A 20,652-nucleotide genomic window follows, 5' to 3' on the forward strand; every position below is an offset into this window, starting at 1 on the left:
TGAAGGAGAGGCAAGTAGATGAGTGACATTAAAGACAACCACTCGTAAGTAATGGTGGCCTGCACACCTACTATATGTTTCTGGTATGGTCCTCCAGAGGCTTTTTTCTTAAGAAGTTGTTAAGATGGCCGCCAAGGAGTAGGAGCACCTACGAGGAGCTCCTGGTTTGGGGATTATCTTTATAGTATTTATCCCCTTTTAAACCCTCTCTCCTTTCCCCTCGCTGGAATCGTAGACCACACCAGCTGACGGCACAGTAATGATTTCGGCCAGTGTCAAACAAATTGCCCTACCTGCTGAGTGACGGCCGCTGAGTCCTCTCTGCGTCCTCACCGCCCGGGACCCCATCGGGCTACAGGCCAGCTCCCTGGCCGTCGTTGTGCGCTGGGCACTGCTGCTGAGGGCCGCCTGTTCCGTGGGTGTCTGACCGGCATCGCCGCTGAGGAGACGACCTCCGGCCGCGACCATCACCAGGGGCCCGAGGTCCTTGGACATCTGGGACGCCATTTGCTGGGCTCCCTCCCTTCATTATCCATGGCTGCCTCTGCATCCCCCCAGGCACCGCTGCCGGGGTGAGAGAGGTCCCCGTACCCGAGTCGAGTGCGCCGCAGCGTGCTCCTCGGATGAGTGGTGCCCCCCCCCCCCCCCCCCCCCCCCCACCGGTCTGAAGTCGAGGAGGACTTTCACACGACGCAGTGGTCCGCCGCACAACCGCCGAGAGCCCTTGCACTGCTCCTACAGACGCCGTACAACGGGTGGGAGCCCCCGGCTTCCGTTCCCTGGGAGGGGCTTCTGCCGGCCCTACGAGGTGTCCCGTGGTACGCCCGACTCTGCTTTCACCGGCCCCAGTGCTCCAGGTACGACTTTCAGGGATCTAGATTGGGTGTCCTCACCGCGCCTGCTCCCGATTTTGCTCCTGGGAATCCCCCCGCTTATCCTGCTCCGGACCGCCAGTGTGGCGGATCTGCAACGTGCCATTGTTCTGGCTTTGCTCCGGCCGTCCATTGGTTAGTTGGCCCGGGAGCCTCCTGTACAGATCGAACCTACTCCAGAACCTCACGCCTGACCCTAAAATGGCGCCCGGCCAAGACATCCTCACTAGTCCCACAGTGCCTGACTTTAAAATGGCGCCGCCCCACAACTTCGCTGCTCTACCTCAATGATCCCTACTCTAAAGTACTACACTGCTGTTTAGGACATGCTGCTACAGCTAACACCCGCACAGATCTTAATCCTGGTCTGAACCTTACGCCCGTCTTCAAACTGGCGATCGCCTAGACATCCTCGACCCGCCCCACAGTACCTGACCCCAGCGCTGCCTCTAACCTCTGCTATCTCTACACCTTACTCCATTGCTGTGCCTGCAGACTCAGCTACCTATTAACCTGCGCGCAACATCCTCATATTGCTCCTAACTGCACTTGCCTCTGTTACCTTCTCATACTAACTAGTGTCCTTTCCGTACGCATGCTTGCTACACGAGAATCTCTCCGGCGAGTCCTGCTGCTCCCACACCTGTTTACCGAGAGACCCATCCCTACCGCTGCCCTATTACTCTCTTCCCATGTCTCGCCCGGCCATTTCGAGGGCTGGGGACAACTCCTTTACTCTGGTCTACCCCCCCAACCTTTCCAAAACTGCTGCTAAATCTTCAAACACGCCACCCTAAAAAGCTACCCTGAGACGCTGATATCAGACCTGCGCTTCAACGCGGTCAGTGACACTTGCATAAACGACCTTATCTTCTACTCGAAAAAAAACGCCGCCTAGCAAAAAACCTTAACACACCTTCTGCATGTTCACTCATCAAGAAACATTCCCTATGGCACCAAACTCACTATTATACCCTCTCCTACCCTCAGAGCAGACCTCACCATCACCCTCTACAAAAGCGGCATAGTCCTGGTCCAAGCCACAACCAATAACCTTAACAAATTCGCTGACCGCTTGACCCTCCTCAGAAACCACATTCACGATACGGACAGGAGAACTGACTCCATCACCAGCAGCCCTCCGTCCTACCTGCCCACTATGCCTAGCAACCCGTATACTCCCACTACTGCCCCCTCCATAGTCCATCCTTCCCCCCCCCAGCATATTTTCTGACCCTAGCCAGGGACCCGCCCCTACACTATCGACGGTTCCCGAACCTTCGCCCCCCCCTCCGTCAACACCCCCAGCCTTCACCGATCTCGAATCTTTGTACTCCAGAGCATCCAATCTAACTCAACATCCATTGCTCCATTCTGGACCTTATGAACCGCCTGCACCTCGCCAAGCTCTCCCTCTCAAACCTCAAGCCACACCTACCCTCCCCCCCACAGTTAAAGGAGCCTCCCAAGCACCCTCTCCCGCTTCCCCTGAGACACCTACGCCCGCGCAAGCAACCCTGCCGCATCTCTGAAGAGGAATCCCGAGCTCTGGCACTCACCTACAATCCCCCCCCCCCCCCACCTCCCCTACCCCTCCTGACCTCACGGAAGACGAAATCCTTTCTATCCTCCAAGACTACAATACTACCCAAGCCAATTCTTGCCCACCTGACACAGGTTATGAACACCCCATCAGCACGGTCACCATCAACCCCAATATGCCAGCCACCCGACATAACAGAAATGTGGTTATAAGCAATCTTGTGCCTATACTCCCATCCACCCAGACACTTGACACTCCCCTAGACCCACCACTATCTGGTCTCCTAATCAACTGCCGATCGGCAGTTAAACATGCAGCCGATATCGCTGATCTCATCTTGAACAAAAACTTGGACTTAGCTATTGTAACTGAATCCTGGCTAAATGAATACTCTTTCCCTTGTCTGGACTTATTATTCCCTCCTAACTACAACATTGCTAGACTAGACAGGCAGTCTAGCAGGAAGGGCGGAGGCATCGCCTGCATCTACCGATCCTCCCTCCTGGTCAAGGAACTCGGAACGCTCACTACTGACTCCTGCGAGCACCTCGCCCTCTCCCTCTCCCTCTCCAGCAACGCCCTACATCTTTGCAATTTGCACATCTTTTACCACCCCCCAGGATCTAATGACTCTTTCACCGATCACCTCCTGGAAGTCATCACTTCAAAAATTTCCTCTAATTCCAAAGAGATCTTCCTTGGTGAATTCAACCTGCATTGGAACGACCCCAATGACCCTTACGTCAACACCATCAAAAACCTCCTAAGTGACCAAGCCCTGACTCAAGCCTGCTCTCTACCAACTCACTCAAAAGGAGCCACCCTTGACTGGATCATATCCAAGGAATCTGCAGTCAAGCTCATCTCCATAGACCCTTGTGACTGGTCCGACCACCACGTCATCTCCTTCATCTTACCTGGATCACTCAAGACAAAGTCACTACAACCGGTGATTCCCAAATGTTGGATTAGGGATACCAAAAACCTTGACCTTATGAAGCTGGAGGCTCGCTGCAAACTTGACCTCTGCCCGCCCGCGAACATAATTACAGTCAATGACCTCTATGAACACTACTCGGCGTCTATATCGAACATTCTAGACGACCTTGCCCCCCTGAAACTAAAAAGAACACAAATCAAAGACAGAAACCCCTGGTTCTCCGCTTCCCTCAACTCAGAGAGGAGATCCCTACGACAATCTAGAGACAGCACCCGTCTACTGAGCACCTTAAACTTCTCCGTCAGGCAAGAAACTCCTACAACAAACACATCCTCAACTCAAAAAAAGAATACTTCAGAGCCGAACTGGGGAATGCCACGAATAGACCCCGCAAGCTCTTTGAACTGGTTAAACACCAATCAAACAAGCTGGCCAAAACCCCTAAAGAATCCCCGAAATCTCTTATATCTTCGGATTAATTCTCCTCCTTCTTCGCTGAAAAAATTGCCTCTCTAGTAATTAAACTCAGTACCGCCTCTTGCTCTCAACCCCCTCAGGACCAACCGCCTCCTTCTGCACCACCATCTCTGACCTTACCCAAAAACGAAGCTTGCTGGACTGACTTCGAAGTATATGACGAAGACTCCATTGCTAAAATCCTCTCTTCCTTAAACCCAACCAACCACTTCAATGACCCGCTACCATCAAACTGTCTTGCTGCTGCCTCCCATGCCATCGTTCCTTGCTGGACTGCGATAATCAACGCCTCTCTCCTGCAGGGATCGATTCCGGACCCCTTGAAAGCCGGCCAAGTCCTCCCTATTCTAAAAAAAACAACGCTTGATCCTGCCTCACCAGACAATTTCAGACCCATCTCCAATATACCTTTATTAGCCAAAATGTTAGAGAAATGCGTACAACACCAACTAAGTCAACACATCATCAACTTCCACCTACTCGATGACTTCCAATCAGGATTCAGACCGGGGCACAGCACGGAAACAACTATGCTCCACATTGTGGACGACGCCCTCCAAGCCCTTGACCAAGGCAAAACATGCCTCTTAACCCCTTCCATGCCCATGACGGAACGGTTCCGTCATGAGCATCGGTTGCGCTATGCTCATGACGGAACCGTTCCGTCATGGCCCCGCCCGCGCTCGAACCCTTCAGCACCGCGGGGGAATTCCCGCCGCGCTGAAGGGGTTAATCCTCTTAGATCTATCTTCCGCCTTCGATACGGTCAATCATGAAAAACTACTTGAACGCCTTAAACACAGGATGGGTTTGGACGGTGTTGTCCTTGAATGGTTCAGGTCCTTCCTCCATAACCGATCTCAGAGATTACTCACTGACGGCAACCTATCAGCTCCCACCCTGGTCATGGTTGGAGTCCCCCAAGGCTCAACCCTGTCCCCTACTCTATTTAACCTTTATTTAGAACCTCTCACTGAAGTTCTTCGCTCCGCCAATATCTCCTACCACATGTAAGCGGATGACACCCAAATTTACATCAATATCTCATCACTCGAGGAGGTCCTCGCCCTGAACGAAACCCTGAAACTAACCGTCCAGTGGCTTGCCACTAACCAACTAAAACTCAACGCTAAGAAAACGGAATTTCTCCTGATCTCCCCCTCTAAAGTCAACCCGGAGATACAGGTGTGGATCAAGGCCATCACAGCTTTAAATTGCCCGCCGACTATTGTGGACTCCGCCAAGTCACTGGGCATATTTCTAGACTGTAACCTGAACATGCGAGACCACATTAATTCAATGGCCAAGACAGCCAGATTCCACCTGATCTACCTCTGGAAACTAAAACCCTTAATCAATGCTCCGGATTTAAAAATGGCAGTCCAAGCTCTAGTCATCTCCAGACTGGAATTTGGATGTTCCACCCTCACAGGATTACCCAAGCTCTCCTTGGCACCTCTAAAAGCCTGCCTCAACGCGGCAGCCAGACTACTCACTGGCACCAGAAAATTCGACCACATCTCTCCACACCTGAAAGCTCTGAACTGGCTCCCTCTAGAGGCCAGAATACAGCTGAAATTGGCGTGCATTACACACAAGGCTTTATACGCAAACTCCCCTGCATACCTAACACAGAAACTTGTGCTATCGGGAGGAAACAGGAACTCCCGATCCACCAAAAATCTCCTGCTCCGACCCGTCCATTTTCGTAAAAAAAGAACCTACAATAGGGCATTCTCCGGGGCAGCACCAAGAATCTGGAACTCCTTCCCGCCCGATATCAGAAGAATCCCCCCTCTAGCACGCTTCAAGAAGGAGGCCAAAACCTTCCTCATGGGTAAATTCTTGAGCTAAGACCCATTCTCAGCCACTATGACTTGCTGATTGAATCCAAGACTATTGCTTCTTCCACAGCTCTACAGCCGGACACCATCGAGAACCCGGGGGGCCACGGTTTCCACCAACCCTAGCTTGAACTGTAACCTCACATCTGTGTCCCCTCAACCCTACCCCCTTTATCTTCGTTTGTTTTTGAGACTTTGCTGTTCTTCTACTGTTTTCCTTTGTTAACCATGTAAAGTGCTCTGATACCCTCATGGGTCATGTTCGCGCTCTATAAAACATTAAAATAAATAAATAAATAAATTATAGACTGTTATGGAAGACTAAAATTCAGAGGAATAAAGATTTTCACACTAGATAATTCCTGGTGAAGGAAACCAATCCAGCCTGAAAGGAGATATTCCTTTAGAGCGGTAGTGCGATAGGGCACCTCCCTGCTGGCAAACATAGAAAGTAGCTTCATTTCAATATGGGGAGACAACCCTCCCAGTCCAGCTACATCCCTTTAGTATCAGATTGACAGAGAGCAGGTTTATGAAGTGCTTGACCTCATATTGCCTGCATGTCAAATGCTTCAAACTCTGCGTATTCCGCTGCTTGGACAGTTTGCGTCTAAAACGCCTTCCTGCAAGGGAGCAAAATGCATTTCTCTCAGTCCACTGCAGCACTGTAGAAAGTGGAATTGGGCCTTTCAAAACATTACAGTTGGTATATAACACTTGTCAGGCTTGTTATGCCAGCTAACGTGCATGCGTGGAAAGGAGCCATGAATTCACGTCGTAAGTGTGAAATTGCCTGTCCGCAACTTCAGAAGGTATTTACCAAGCATGGATTGCCTCCCCTGGACCTGTTTGCTACATTCATGAGCTAGAAATTCCAGAGCTTTGACAGCAGAGATTGGCAAACATGGATTTACGTGTATGGAAGGGCATTTTTTACAAGATGGCAGGACATCGTTCTGCTTCTTTTCTTATCTTGCCCTTGTCACCAGATTACTGGCGAAATTTAGGGAAGAAAAACATAACCATGCCATGTCCAAGCCAGTTCCATGCTCCAAAGCCATCAGTCACTGTCCTTAGCCAGACATTTTATGAATCTCCCACCCACTATTGACAGTGGGTAAGGGCTAGGTGCTGTGCAACAAACCAGCATGGTTACACTTCTCATTGTCTGGCTCCTGAGGGACACTTTGCATGCAGCCAGAACCAATTCCATCCTAAAGGCATAACAACGAAGAGATTCTGCCACTGGTGCCTGATGATGAGGCTGTGTCCACTGTCCTCTAAACATCAGCAGGTACTTCAGTACTTTACTGCTCTTGACTCACTTTGAACTCAAGTCATCCTCTTGTCTAGAGCTTGTTGCAATTATTTCAAGGTACAGATAGGAGCTGGAAGCCACATGCTCTCTAGCATCAAATGATTCCTGCAAGGGTTCTCCTAAACGTTTCCACCTACAGAAGAGCTAGCTGTCCAGAGGCACCTGATAACAGGTAATTCAAAACTTAAGACTCTTCCATTTGAACCATACCATAAAGCGAACTTTGATTGTCACACTGTTGAACTCCTTTATGTTATCTGCCATGTCAGCCTAACAAGTGGGTGTCTTCAATTAAAGAACTCTTCCTTCATTTCTATAAGGATAAGGTTCCCTTTAAAGACTAAACCCAACTTCACTCCCAAAGTGCTGATAGATTCCCCCCTCTACGGACCAGTGGATGTATTTGCATACCCAGATCTAATCCATTTGAATGAATCAAAAAACATTTCACTGGCCGGATCCAAAACCATGCATCTTGTCCAGCTTTTAGAAGACTGACTTTTGGAATAGCCAACCAGCTCTTTGTTTCCATCAACCTTTTAAACAAGTCTGCAACTTTTCCTAAAATAAAGTTACTTGTTTAGGCTGCATCACATTCTTTCATGAGAAGACGCAATCCCTGCTTTCTCGAACAGTAACTGCATGTTTATGTAGTGCAAACCTCACTATAGAGTGGCAGAACATTGTATAATAGCTGAAAAGCCGTAGCGTATTGGACTTGCTACTTATTTTCAATACAGATTCTGCTAAGTCGGAGTCTGTTGTGGAATAGGCACTTCTCAGGTGTAGGTTTCAGTATTGCAAAGTGAGCCTCATTTTGCCTTCCCAGGGTTTAAATTGTTTTTTTTCGTAGTGTTTGCTAGTCTTAATTCAGCCATGTTCATCTATGAAAGATCAATGCCCTTGAAGAAAGTTAATTACCTGTAACCACTTTTCTCATGCACTGATATATTTTATCTGTAGTCGCATGCAACTGTCCTGCTTCCCTCAAATAACTTTAGAATCCTCTCTTCTTGGCTGGTGTGAAGTTATAGATTTAACCATCTCTTTGGCTGCAATACGTACTAAACCATGCAGCTGAAAGGTGCAGCACAGTTTTATTAAAGGCATGAATCTTGAACCTTTATGCATATAACATTACACTGGGAATCCCACTGTAACAAGCGGGAGTAATTTTGCCATGTAAATTTATAGTAGATTTGCCTGTAACTTTCCTGCCAAATTTGGGACTTTACATGGCTAAAAAAGGAATCAGCTTGACTTGGCATGAGAATTGAGAATACGGAGCATACATTCAGCTTTCATATAGATGCTGGAATAGGGACAGTGTTGTGGGCCATTTAAAGTTCAGTCGTGGTACTGCTCACTAGCACGCCATTTGCCTTGGCCTCACTTAAAAAAAGGATCTCCAAGAGTCAATTTTTGTTTGGGTTTTTGATTTTATAAACCAGTCTGACGACTTGAGTTGAACTACCGGTGCAGATCCTCAAAATGATGTATTTACAGGAGGTGTGTTGTGGCGTTTCTGTGTTGGTCTCTTAATTGATGCATTTTTAGGATCACATGTGACTTGTTAGCGGCCTTATTAATATTTTTAGTATGGAGGGACTCTTTCTCTTTCAACAGGTGTGGAATGCACACAGCGCCCATTCTAATTTCCCGCAAAGTCTCTTCAGATTGGCAAACTAGTTTGATCCATCTTTGTCCCTGGTTTCGTTTGGATCCTTTTCAGTGGTGCATTTTTTTGTCAAGCGTTTTTTAAATGTTGCAGTAACAGGGTACCCTGGATTTTTCTGGCCTTGTATTGCCCAGCAGAGTGATCCAAATGTCATAAACATTAGTTTGAGCTCTGAGTTATTTATTTTCTAAAACTGTATGAACTGCATGGCCTTGGGGGATATGGAGGGAGTTTTGTTTAGGAGAAACTCTATGTATTTCAGTTAGCTAGTTGTATCTGTGACAACAATAGAGTTCCCACTTGTATACCTTCTCTACTGATCAGCTGTAAAGGAATTGCTATCACAGGTACAGTTTCTAGGATAGGTGGTGTACTCTGCAAGTAGATCACGTTGCTCCAGTCGGTTTTCTTCGTACTCCCACCCATTTCACTTACTGCTGCTTCCTACTGTTGCAGGGATTCTGCACAAACACAGAACTATGCGCAGCATTAGAGGATCTTGGTGTATAGGGACTGAGTCATCTTACCACCTTAGTACCCATGCGCCCAGGACCGACTACCTATAGTGTCTCACTTGCTCTCCTACTCACTCGCAGAGAAACAAATGATTAGACACCCCAGAACACAACACTCCCAGATCTCTCATTAATCGCAGTAACAAGACACACCCTTTCTCTCTCACTCTTGTACTTGTCCACAATAAGATCTGACAGAGACACGGAACTGTTTAAATATTTATTTTAACTAACGTGTCCTAACATGCAGTATACGTGCCACAACAAGCATGAAAATGCATAGTACAAATACAGTCAGCATAGGAGCTAGTCCATAATCAAAAAGGGAGATGTCGTCATGGAAAGACAATAGAGCCTAACCTCCCTCCCCTTGCTAAGAAGCCTTATTATTATATATTAGAAGATCTCTGGGTTTTGTCAGCAGACCCCATACCTCAGCCTATAGATTGTAGATCTATATCATAGGTGCTGTCTGGCTCTTCTCCCTGGAAAGATCCCTCTCCAAATGTGTGTTACTTATTCGGGTATCCCCATAAAACCAAAGTATGTTGTCCCAAACAGCAGCTGCATTGGTATGTTTTGTCTAGGTGCTAAGGCCGGACCACAACAAAATAACAAGGGGCATTGTTTATCTACCTTGCTCACAATGTTCAGACTAAATTTCAGGAACCTGTAGAAAGTGCACACAGTGATGAGTTCTCATGTGAAAACTTCCATGGAAGTTATTGCAAAAAATAAAGTCCTGTAGTAACGTGCACAAAGCTGCAGCTTGCTCATGCTAAGTTAGTGAAGACAAAAATTTCCCTATGGGCCACGTGACACTACAGCTTACAAATATTTACTTAAGTGTCCTACTGCATTGACCATGGCAGAGAGGGACGTGACCCTTAAACGTTTTAGGTCTGCTTCATGTGGTCCCTGTAGAAGTCACTGCCCTGAGCCTTCTGTCAACAATGACTAAAAATGCGGCTGATATTCGATCTCCATTGTTGTCAGGGAGCAGGAAGCCATTTTAATGATTTGTTTGCTTATTTATTGCATTATTATTTGCTGCACATGACGTTTGTAGGTAGTTTCAAACACCCTAGCAGTGGTCAGGAGGTTGTAATGGACACTTTAAGGGAGGAGATGGCCAGAGCTGCTGACTCGGGGACTGAGGAAACAGGTTTGAGACCTGATTTTGGCTGAACATCCTGCGATTCTGGGCAAATCACTTAATCTCCCCATGCCCAAAAAATTAGTCACCCCTTGTGTAATGTAATCTGGTGCTCAGGCAAAGCACTCCAAAGCCCTTGTGCAGAGTTTGTGCTATATGACTACAAAAAAGGTGAATTCGAAGATAAAAGAAAATAGACCCCCAGATAGGACTTGAGCAGCACGGTCACCCCCTAGGGTGACATTAGATCATTCTGTAGTGGAGCCCTAAACTATTGCAGCCAGCTTTCTTGGGCAGTATCTTGCGAATCATCTGGTTAGTGCAAGATAGCAATAGCCCACAGCAATGCCCTGGTGTTCTATTTTTACTTACCTGCTATCTGTTGTATTTTTCAGAGATGTTTCAACATACTATCCCCTCGTATCTGTATTCTCTCTTTTCCTCCAGAATTATGGGTTACCGCAGTTTGGCAGACATTATTGTGGCCACTCCTGGGCGTCTTGTGGACCATATAGAACAGACGCCGGGGTTCAGTCTGAAGCAGCTGCGTTTCCTGGTGAGTGATGGGGTCATCTGTGATGGCACACAGGCTGCCAATGTGCTGCATGTTTGAGGAAGATATTTGTGCAGAAATCTAGAACATCCTCTGCCTAAATTACGAAGGGTGGCAGTTCTCAACAGCCAAGAATATTGAATTCTATGGGTTTTTTTTTTAACCAGTTCTAGCAGTGGATATTTTCTCACAGCATTGCAAAAACATTTTCTACTCATTGGCTATTTTCTCTTTAAAACATGTCTGTTGTCAGAAACGCAGAACATTCTTATAAATAAAGGTCCAGTTATAGCCATCAAGGGGGTATGAACAAATGCAATCCGAGTGAGGTGCATGAGTGCCCATGTCAGTGCAAAGGCTCTTGCATGCCAGAGTGAAGGCCCTGTGCCGTCCCTTTTCAGTCACAACATATTATAAGCTAATTCTGACCCTTGTCTGCCTGGCACCTTAAGATATCTGGTGTTTAATGCAGAGTCGCACAATGATGAGCATGCAAATCATTCCAGATTTTCAGCATATCCAGCAGCATTGCTGAGCTTTATTTTAATGATGTCTGTAGCAGAAGCAAACAAAAGACGGTTATGTTTGTTGTTTTTTCTGCAAGTTACAGACTAATGATATTTTAGGATGTCAGTCCTCTTCCAGTTCCACAATGCTAGAAGTCCTTAACTACAGACACTACCACGGTCTATTGATTCTGTTGTGATCCATGACTTTTGACCACATCTCACTCTCAAAGACCAGTGCTGGGTTGTTGGCACAAAGGACCTGGTGTGGTCATTTTAGAGCTAGAAATCAGATTCTTTTCAACGATGTGCACGTGCATCGAGATAATCTTAAGGAAACATGAACAGGAACTCTGTTTCATTCAAGTCCCCACCCATTTCCTAACAGATCCAAATTTCCAGCAGTCAGGAAGTACAGAGTTAACACTCTTGTGCAAGACACCCTTCGCCTACAGATTCACTTTTTTTCAGAGCATTTGCAGGATCCCTTATTTCCTTATTTTGCATGTAAGTACATTTTTAGGTCTCGCCTAGGCAGCGCGTATGCGCTGTCTCTCCGAGACATGCAGTATACACTTCAGTGGGGAAGCTTTGTTTAAGCTCCGCCCACTCTCCGCCCATCATTTTTATTGGCTTAGGTCAGTAAGTACAGCCTTGCAATTGGTTTCCGGCTTGTTAGTTCCGCCTCATGACGATTATGTCGTCATTGGTAGCCTTCCAAGGCTACTGGCCCCTTTACCGGCGCACTTTTTTCTGGTGTGCAGCTTTATCACAACATCGCGCATGCGATGACGTGCTCTCTTCCTGGTTTCCAGTTAAGCAGGACGTGCTTTGCTTACGTTTGCCGGGCCGGGCCGCGCCTGCTTCCACTTTCGAAGCAGGAAGCAGCCCGGACAATGGCGATTGTGGCGGGAGGCAGGGCTGCTGGGAACTGCCCGCTTGCTGCGTTATCACTCCAGAAGCACCATAAAAGCGGCGATCCCCCGAGCAGCAGCCCTGGGCAATGCTGGCTGAGGAGATAAAGAGACGGCTCCTCCGCTGCCGCATGCACTGCCAGCTCCGCGGGTCCTTGTGTCTCAGCCTCCTCCCCCCGTGGAAGTGCCCACTACAGGTACTTCCACTGTGCAAAATGTAAAATAAAAAACTTTGACAACGCCCCTATTGGCTTTGCCAGTGCTTGTTCCCCCCCCCCCAAGGTGCTGAGTCTCACCACGAGCCTAATGTGAACACAATCCCAGCTAGCACTAGTTGCGTGACAACTTTGTTACTGTCTTCGTCACGCCCGTGGGGTGTTTCCTAATGGTGAACGGAGAATCACGTGACTATGTTTAAATCTCACCCTGGTTCGCTATTTCGTTGTGGGGACTGGTGGCTGCGAATGGCGGATGCTACTCATGGCCCCAAAAATGGCCTCCGGGGCAGTGGGGAACACATGGCGAAGAGGTATAGGTGCGTGTTTGTCACGCCGGCTACAGGCGAGTAAGGTTCCTCCCAGAGGCACGTCCGCCACTCAACACACGGAGCCATCAGAGAAGGTTAGCCAGGCCCCTGAGCTCAGAGGTAAATACATCCAAGTTTACTCCTTTTTTATTTACAGGGTTGTACTTGTCGGTGTATAACGTCACGTGTGCTATAATAACGTGAATGTATGTGTTCATGTGTACTTTTGCAGACCTTCCAATGCTAAGTCTCCACAGGTGAGGTAGGAGTAGGGCTTTTCAACGGAACCGTTCTTGCCAGGTTACATGCCCGGCAGTAATTAAAACTGACTTTAAAACGAGGCCGGTAATTCTGTGCTCTCTCCCCGGGCCAGTCTTTAACTAATACTCATGTCTGTCTGTAGTTTCGTCGTACACATGATACAGCTCGTCTGTTTGCCTGGTGAAAGCGATACACAGTGCTGACTGGATGCATTCACTGGGAGGGGAGCGGGTTGCCATCCACGTGCCTCCTTCACAGCAGATTTAATATTATCGAATGGCATGGCATCTATGAGCAGATGTGTGCATGTGATCGCCAAGAAGGTAACTTCGCCAAGAAGTTATTGCAGTGCCAGTATCTGAATCGTTTTTTTCTGGTTGTCTGTAAATACCGCAATCAGTTTGTCTATACTATCTTTTCAAAACAGTTGTTTGGGGGAAACTCATTTCAGCGGCAGAGTTTTAAAAAAGCATTCTTCTGGAGTGATGGTAAATGTTACCGGTTTCAGTGATTAGTCACTTTGGGTCCAGATGCGAGCCCTCCATGGCGTGCCAGGAGGGGCTTGAGCCGGACAGTCAATTCGTATGATGTAGTCCGCGGGATTCCGACTTGTGTCCACTCTTTGGGTGCAGTTATTTGCCAGTGCAGTTTTAGTTGATGCCCGAGAGAGTTAACAGGAGGCCGAGGAAGGAAACCTTTTTTAAATGCAGAAGGTGTTATTATTGTAGGATGCAGAGACTAGAAGATTCCTTAGTGTGAGGGCCAGTTCAAAGCAGTGGCATTTAACGTCCCGGCAGTGATACAAAGCACAGTGTATGTACACTGCACCGTTGGCCTTTTAAGGGCGCCGAGTCTGCGAGTGGTCTGCGACATATGGTTTTAAGGTACAGCTTGAAATCACAGCTGTCACCATACCTATGACCAACTCAAAAATAGTTTTCGGATAACTACAGAGAGGTGCTTTGGCTTTGCCCACTTTTCAGTGAGTGGACAAAAGTTTTCTTCTTCCGTTGACAGTGTTTATATTGTTCTCCTGGATGACAACGGGTGTTCTTTCTCCTAACAAGGCCAACACTTGCACAAGTAATAATGTGTTGGCTACTCCTGCAGTCCCATTGGTGCAACAGACTTTTGCCTCACCCAATGCATTAAATGGGCAGGCATTGTCCTGTACAGAGTACCTGCACTTCTGAGAACAGCTGCAATCCATCTAATGGGAGAGTCCCGCCACTTCTCAGAAGTAACAGGTACTCTAGTCTAAATGGAAAATTAGTAGTGCAGGTATTCTGGGCCATATTATCAAGGAACGGCGATAATGGGCTTGATAATAAGCCCTTCTGAATTCCCATGGAAGCCCAGGTTCTGGTGTGAACCTGGGCTTCTATGGGAATTCACAAGGGCTTATTATCAAGCCCATTATCGCCGCTTTAGCGAAAGTTTCCTGCCACTAAAGCGGCGATAATGTTATCGCCGTTCCTTGATAATATGGCCCTCTGTTATTTAAAGCACTGACCTCACCTATAATGCCGCCTTGTTAAAACACGATGGAGCTATGTTACAGTTGTTCACCACAAGGTGCAACAGATTTCTATTGCGCGAACACTATCTGAAGGTATTGGAGTGCTTTACATAAGCTCCGGTTACGTTGCACAAGGGCACATTCAGGCACGGGATGCATATAAGATCCTAATGGCGAGACCGATTGGCATTGCCAATGCTTGTTTATATATTGTCAAATTCATTAGGTCTCGCTGAGGCCAGCGCATGCGCTGGCTCAGAGAGACATTTTGTAGTTGGGATCTTTAAAGTGCTGCCTGTGGCCTAAAGCTTCAGTGCACGTGAGCGTGCACGCGCGCAGCGGCCAATCACTGCTGCGCGCGCACCACTCACGTGCTTGCCACACAGCGCTCCCGTCCAAGCGATCGCGATTACTTTCGCTTTGATCGCGATCGCTATTACTTTCGTTTTAACATTTTTTTGCGTCCCGACTGCTTTAACATTTTTTTGCGCGGTGGTGAAACAAACCCGAACTGCTTACTGCTTTTACATAGTTTTATGCGCATGTTTGTTTTCTTTAATGGCGCCCGAATTATCTTCATCTTTCACAGTTGTTTGCGTGCGCACTTGGTTTTATTTAATGCCGGTGAAATATACCAGAACTGTGTTCAGCTTTCACAGTTCTTTGCTTATTACTTGTAGGCAGACAACAACGTTCACAAAGCACTTTACGATAACAATGCGCTTTAGATGGTGGTGAAACAAACTCGAACTGGTTTAAAAAAAAAAATTGCGCGCGTGTTTGTTTTCTTTAATGACACCCAAATTGTCTTCATCTTTCACAGTTCTTTGCGTGCGCGCTTGGTTAACTTTAATGGCGGTGAAATAAAACAAAAATGTTCAGCAGCCTCTTCCTTTAGCGATTTAGCATTACTCTTACTGCTAACACCCCCCCTCCAACCCCTCAAACAGCACACCTTATCTTAAACACAGGTCGCGATATCCTGCAGAGCCATTCCTTTAATACAAACTGGCGCCACCTACATTTACATATTTAAGTGGATGAAAGACCGAAACAATTCACAGGATCAACTGTCGGTGGCTTTCCCTCGCCTGCAGCCACATGTCCCAGCCTCCCGCTGACTGGCATGGGCATGATTTGTGATCATTTGTTTTCCTTCCCTATGTGTGTGGCCTAACTTAGCGCAACTGCCAGCGATCACACAGATATTCCGGGGCTTTGTTTGTACCGGTGTCATAACGTTCCCAACAAATGCAGACTACATTTTTTGAATGAATACCAAAAATAAATGTTTTGGCAGGAAATTACCTGTTACACCAACTTAATGCACATGGAAATTGCTCTTACTAATTTTATATAGCGCAAACACGACCTGAAGGTAGGTTTGGGAAATATTTCATTAAGGCATTACGTGCACTCCATATGTCCCAGCCACCCGCTGACAGGCACGGGCAGGATTTGTGATCACGAAATATGCACAGTGGCACAACAAAGTAGGCTGACAGAAATAAAGAGCGTCAGTCAGATGGCTTTATTTACCTTCTTTATGTCGCCAAGGCATGTGCTGATGACAGGCTTTCTGCCCAGCGCAGCCAACATCAGAAAAAGCAGGGCATAATTCCCATGTACATGTTTTAAAAAATATGTTCGAATGAGCTCTGCACGGCCGTGTCTCCTTCTCGCACAGAAGAAGTGGTGCTAACAATGCCGGGCTTCTTCCATGTCCAGCTTTCCATTGGAGGCAGGCGAAAACAAATGTATTTGTGCCCTTTCAGCACAACTGTGCAAAGTGTGCAGTATTGATGGCCCTGCCTGCACTGGGTGTACGAAGGAAGTGTGCCGTGCCGCTAGCCCCTTACCTTCACTATGTGTGTGGCCTAACTTAGCGCTCCTGCCAGCGATCACACAGTTATTCCGGGGCTTTGTTGGTACCGGTGCCACAATGTTCAAAACAAAAGCAGACTACATTTTTCAAATGAATACCTTAAATAAATGTATTTACCGGAAATTATCCGTTACATCTACTTAATGCATATGTAAATTGCTCTTACTAATTTTATATAGTGCAAACTCGACCTGAAGGTAGGTTTGGGAAATATTTTATTAAGGCATTACGTGCACTCCATATGTCCCAGCTGCCCGTTGACAGGCACGGGCAGGATTTGTGATCACGGAATCTGCACAGTGGCACAACAAAGTAGGCTGACAGAAATAAAGAGCGTCATTCACATTGCTTTATTTACCTTCTTTATGCCGCAAAGGCATGTGCGGATGACAGGCTTTATGCCCAGTGCATCCAACATCAGAACAAGCATTGGCATAGCCAAAAGGTCTCGCCTTTGGGACCTTATAAGTGTTTAGCTTTCAACAGTTGATGTTGCACTAAGGATATTGTGCTGCATATTTAAATACTTATAAGGTCCCAAAGGCGAGACCTATTGGCTATGCCAATGCTTGTTTTTTAGGTCTCGCCTAGACAGCGCTTGCGCTGTCTCTTAGAGACATGCTGTATTCTCGCCCTAAGTGCGACGGGTATGCCCAGACTTGGGTCCTAATTGTAACCCAAATCTCTTGACGAGGGTTGAATGTTTTGATTTGTTCTGCATTATGTCCATCAATTGTGTGTCTTTTGCTTTCTCGCCCTAAGTGCGCCAGGCATGCCCAGACATGGGTCCCGGGGCTCACCGTGCCACTGGATTCAAGCTATCCTGGCTGATGAGGGGTGAAACCCTGAAACCGGTCAAATGATGGTGAGCAAAAAAATTATGGATTTAGGCCCAGATCTCTGTACTGAGGTGAATGTATGATATTGTTCTGCATTCTGTCCATCAATAGTTCTTTTTGCATTTGTCACCCCGAGTGGGACGGGTATGCTCAGACGTGAGTCCCGTGCTCTCCATGCCACTGGAATCAAGCTATCCTGGCTGAAGAGGGGTGAAACCCCGAAACCGGTCCTAGGATGCTTGTTTCCTGTCCAGGGAGGACCTGGCCTGGCAGTTCGGGCTGGACTGTTCCCATTGGGCACAGGGTCAAGACTGATTTTCATATGGCTGGTTCCAAACTGGAATGGCATGGTGAGCAAAAAAACGGTGGATTTAGGCCCAGATCTCTGTACTGGGGTGAATGTATGACATTGTTCTGCATTCTGTTCATCAGTAGTTGTTTTTGCTCTGGTCAGGAGCAGCCATGTTGTGCTGTCCGGGTCTAGAAGATTGGTACTGGGAGCAATGAGGGACTCCTGAAGGAGTTTTATAGTGCATGGAACCTACCTCCCACACCATTTACGGTGTGGGAGGTACGATTTCAACATGTTTGATACCGAACATGACCGGGTTCGTTACAGCCAGTTTAGAGATGGTCATTGTGTAATGATGCAAGGCCACTCTATGTATCGTAATGGCTGATGCACTTACAACCCGGGAGAATGGACTCCGGGGGCTATAGGGGTGTCCTGCTCATGCAGGGGCATCCTCACACTTATAACCGGGCACCCTGCCTTCAGGATTGAAAGGCCTGCCTTAGGGGTGACTTTTAGGTTTTAAGTGCAGTGACCTCAGACATAAGGCAATCTATATTTGTCGTAAGTGGTGCTAGCACCAGCTTACATAAGATGCAATGGCAAGCCTGTAGTTAGAGTGGTCTTCCATGGGTGGCATAATACATGCTTCAGCCCATGGGGGCCCCTGGTGCCCTATGCCCTGGGTACCTCAGTAACATATACTAGGGACTTATAAGGGTACACCAGTGTCCAATCTGGGATGTACCTAAGTACTTACTATACCAGTTTAGAGGAGAAATCGGAGACCGGAGTCCTGATTAGCAGCATCCCACTCAGACTAGTCAGAAACCCTCACAGCACCAGGCAAAAAGTAGGAGTAACCGTGCATAAGGAACCTACCTTCCTACACACATGGTTGAAAAAAAAAACAGAATTCTAGTTTTGAAAAAAATATATAATAATGCTGAGCCGAAGGAGGTTTCTGCTCAAGCCAGAATCAGTTTTAGTAGCCAATCGGGACATTCTCCGCTCTGTTTTTTGGATGCATTAGTACAAGTGGACCGCTTGTCCTAATAATTTGGCTACCAGAGGTTGAAAAGAGAGAAGGTTTAATAGGATGGATATTCTCTTTTTTTAAAAACAAAACCAGCCATTGCGGTGCTTACATTTCGTTCCATTTCTGTACTGTAAAGCACTCTAGCCCAACTATTTTCAATATTTACTTATCGCCTACCCTACATCTCAGTAGAAGGCATGGTTTTCAGTTGAAATTCTTGTCTGGTCTCACTTATTTAACTTAATCTTCTTTACTCCAGGTGTGTTTCCAAAACTGTGTAAACGACAACACCACCTGAATGCAAAAGAACGGCTTAAACATTAACAGTTCAAGACAAATGTAATGCTACACAATATCACTCGCTTCCTATAAAAAGTCTCACATAAGACGCCTCTGGGAGTGGTACTCACTCTGTGTGAACGAGCTGGTGTATAGAGACATGCTATACAAACCAACATATGCTTGTGGACACAATAGGGATCCATTTTCTATGGTGACCATCTTGATAGACTCTTCCAGCCATGGTGGTGGTGGTGGGGTTGGGGGGAGGTCACTTGAGTGCAATTTGACAGACCAAGGACAATGCCACCAAGATAGTCTGCTTGAGATGCAAAGAGCGAATTTGAGTTTGTAGGTGTTTCCACCCAGACATACATGGAGTTGTCTAGAACCTGAAGGACATCACCACAGCTATCTGGTGTCTGAACAAGCACAAAGGGTAGTACAAATCAACACGGCGGAGCAGGAGACACGAAATACGATGGCGAACAGCAGACCTTGAAAGCAAGAGTGCGTGTGGGCAGCTATTCTCACTCCCCCGCCATTTCGAGTTTACGAAATTAATAAACTTGGTTCCTCTCGAAAGGTGAGAGGCTCCACTTGAGGTGATTTTTCCTTTTATCCTCTAAATTGGGAGGAGGAAGGTTCTGCACCTAGGAATTATAGTGGTGAGAAGTCCTAAGGAAAGCCGGGTTATTATTTAGTGCTGGCTGAAACATGTCGACATTTATGCAGAGTGGGGGGTTTGGAATCTCATTATAAGCTCTCCAACCTGTCACCCACGTTTTTGTTTTATAAACTTTGGACTGGGCACCTAATATAACAAGCATTGGCATAGCCAATAGGTCTCGCCTTTGGGACCTTATAAGTATTTAGCATAACTAAATACTTATAAGGTCCCAAAAGCGAGACCTATTGGTAGGCTTTCCTGTTTTCAGTTTCTATTTTTGGTGAATTCTGGTGGTGTTTTTTCAGTGTTTTCCAGTGATTTCAAAACCTCAAAAAAACAGTGCTTTTCAGTGGTTACTCATTTTCGCACCATAAAAAACAACTGAAACGGTGTTTTACCGGTGTTTATGGAACGCTTTGCTTTTATTATTGCTTGCTTTCTTCATTGATGCATGGTATATAGACAGTGTACGTACAGTGTATATGAGATCCAAATACATTTTTACAAGTGGAACTTATTGTAGTACACCATACAATATTTCTTCAGCGAGTCTTTAGTCATTCGTGCTCGCTCTTTTCTTCTCATGTAAACTTTTATTTGTGAAAAGGCCCTCTCAAAATTGGCACTTAAGACTGGCAACACCAAAACAGCCCGTACACAATTTGCCAACTCTGGCCACTGATGTAGCTTTCCATGCCAATACTGGTGCACCTGAAGGTTGACATTCTCTGGGACAGGTTCTGCAACAGATGCGTTGAAGTGGGTGCATATGCCCCCAGAGGTATTAAAGCGGTCAAAAATGAAGCTGTACTTTGAAAAGTCTGGAGAAAATTCCCCTTTACGGAAGGGATCTAACACTTGTGCAAAGTACCACAGTGAGGCTTCATTGACTTCAAACGCCATGGTTGGTGAAGGGACATTTCTATGCATCATTGCTAGCCGTTTCTCATGCATTGTAAAATAAAATTTCCTGAATTGGTCCTCAACACTTGCCTATTATATTTTTAAATTAATTATCCACATCAG

General features: G+C 46.7%; 1 protein-coding gene across 1 annotated transcript in view; it reads left to right on the plus strand.

Moving 5' to 3' along the window:
• DDX51 (DEAD-box helicase 51) overlaps positions 1–20,652 on the plus strand; it is a 139,132-nt gene that overhangs the window by 40,053 nt on the left and 78,427 nt on the right. Inside the window, exon 7 of the mRNA XM_085633323.1 lies at positions 10,791–10,899. Within this exon, the coding sequence (XP_085489449.1) occupies positions 10,791–10,899 (109 nt within the window). The remainder of the gene's footprint in view (positions 1–10,790; positions 10,900–20,652) is intronic.

This window comes from Triturus cristatus, chromosome 11, assembly GCF_964204655.1.
Source record: "Triturus cristatus chromosome 11, aTriCri1.1, whole genome shotgun sequence".
Lineage (NCBI taxonomy): Eukaryota > Metazoa > Chordata > Amphibia > Caudata > Salamandridae > Triturus > Triturus cristatus.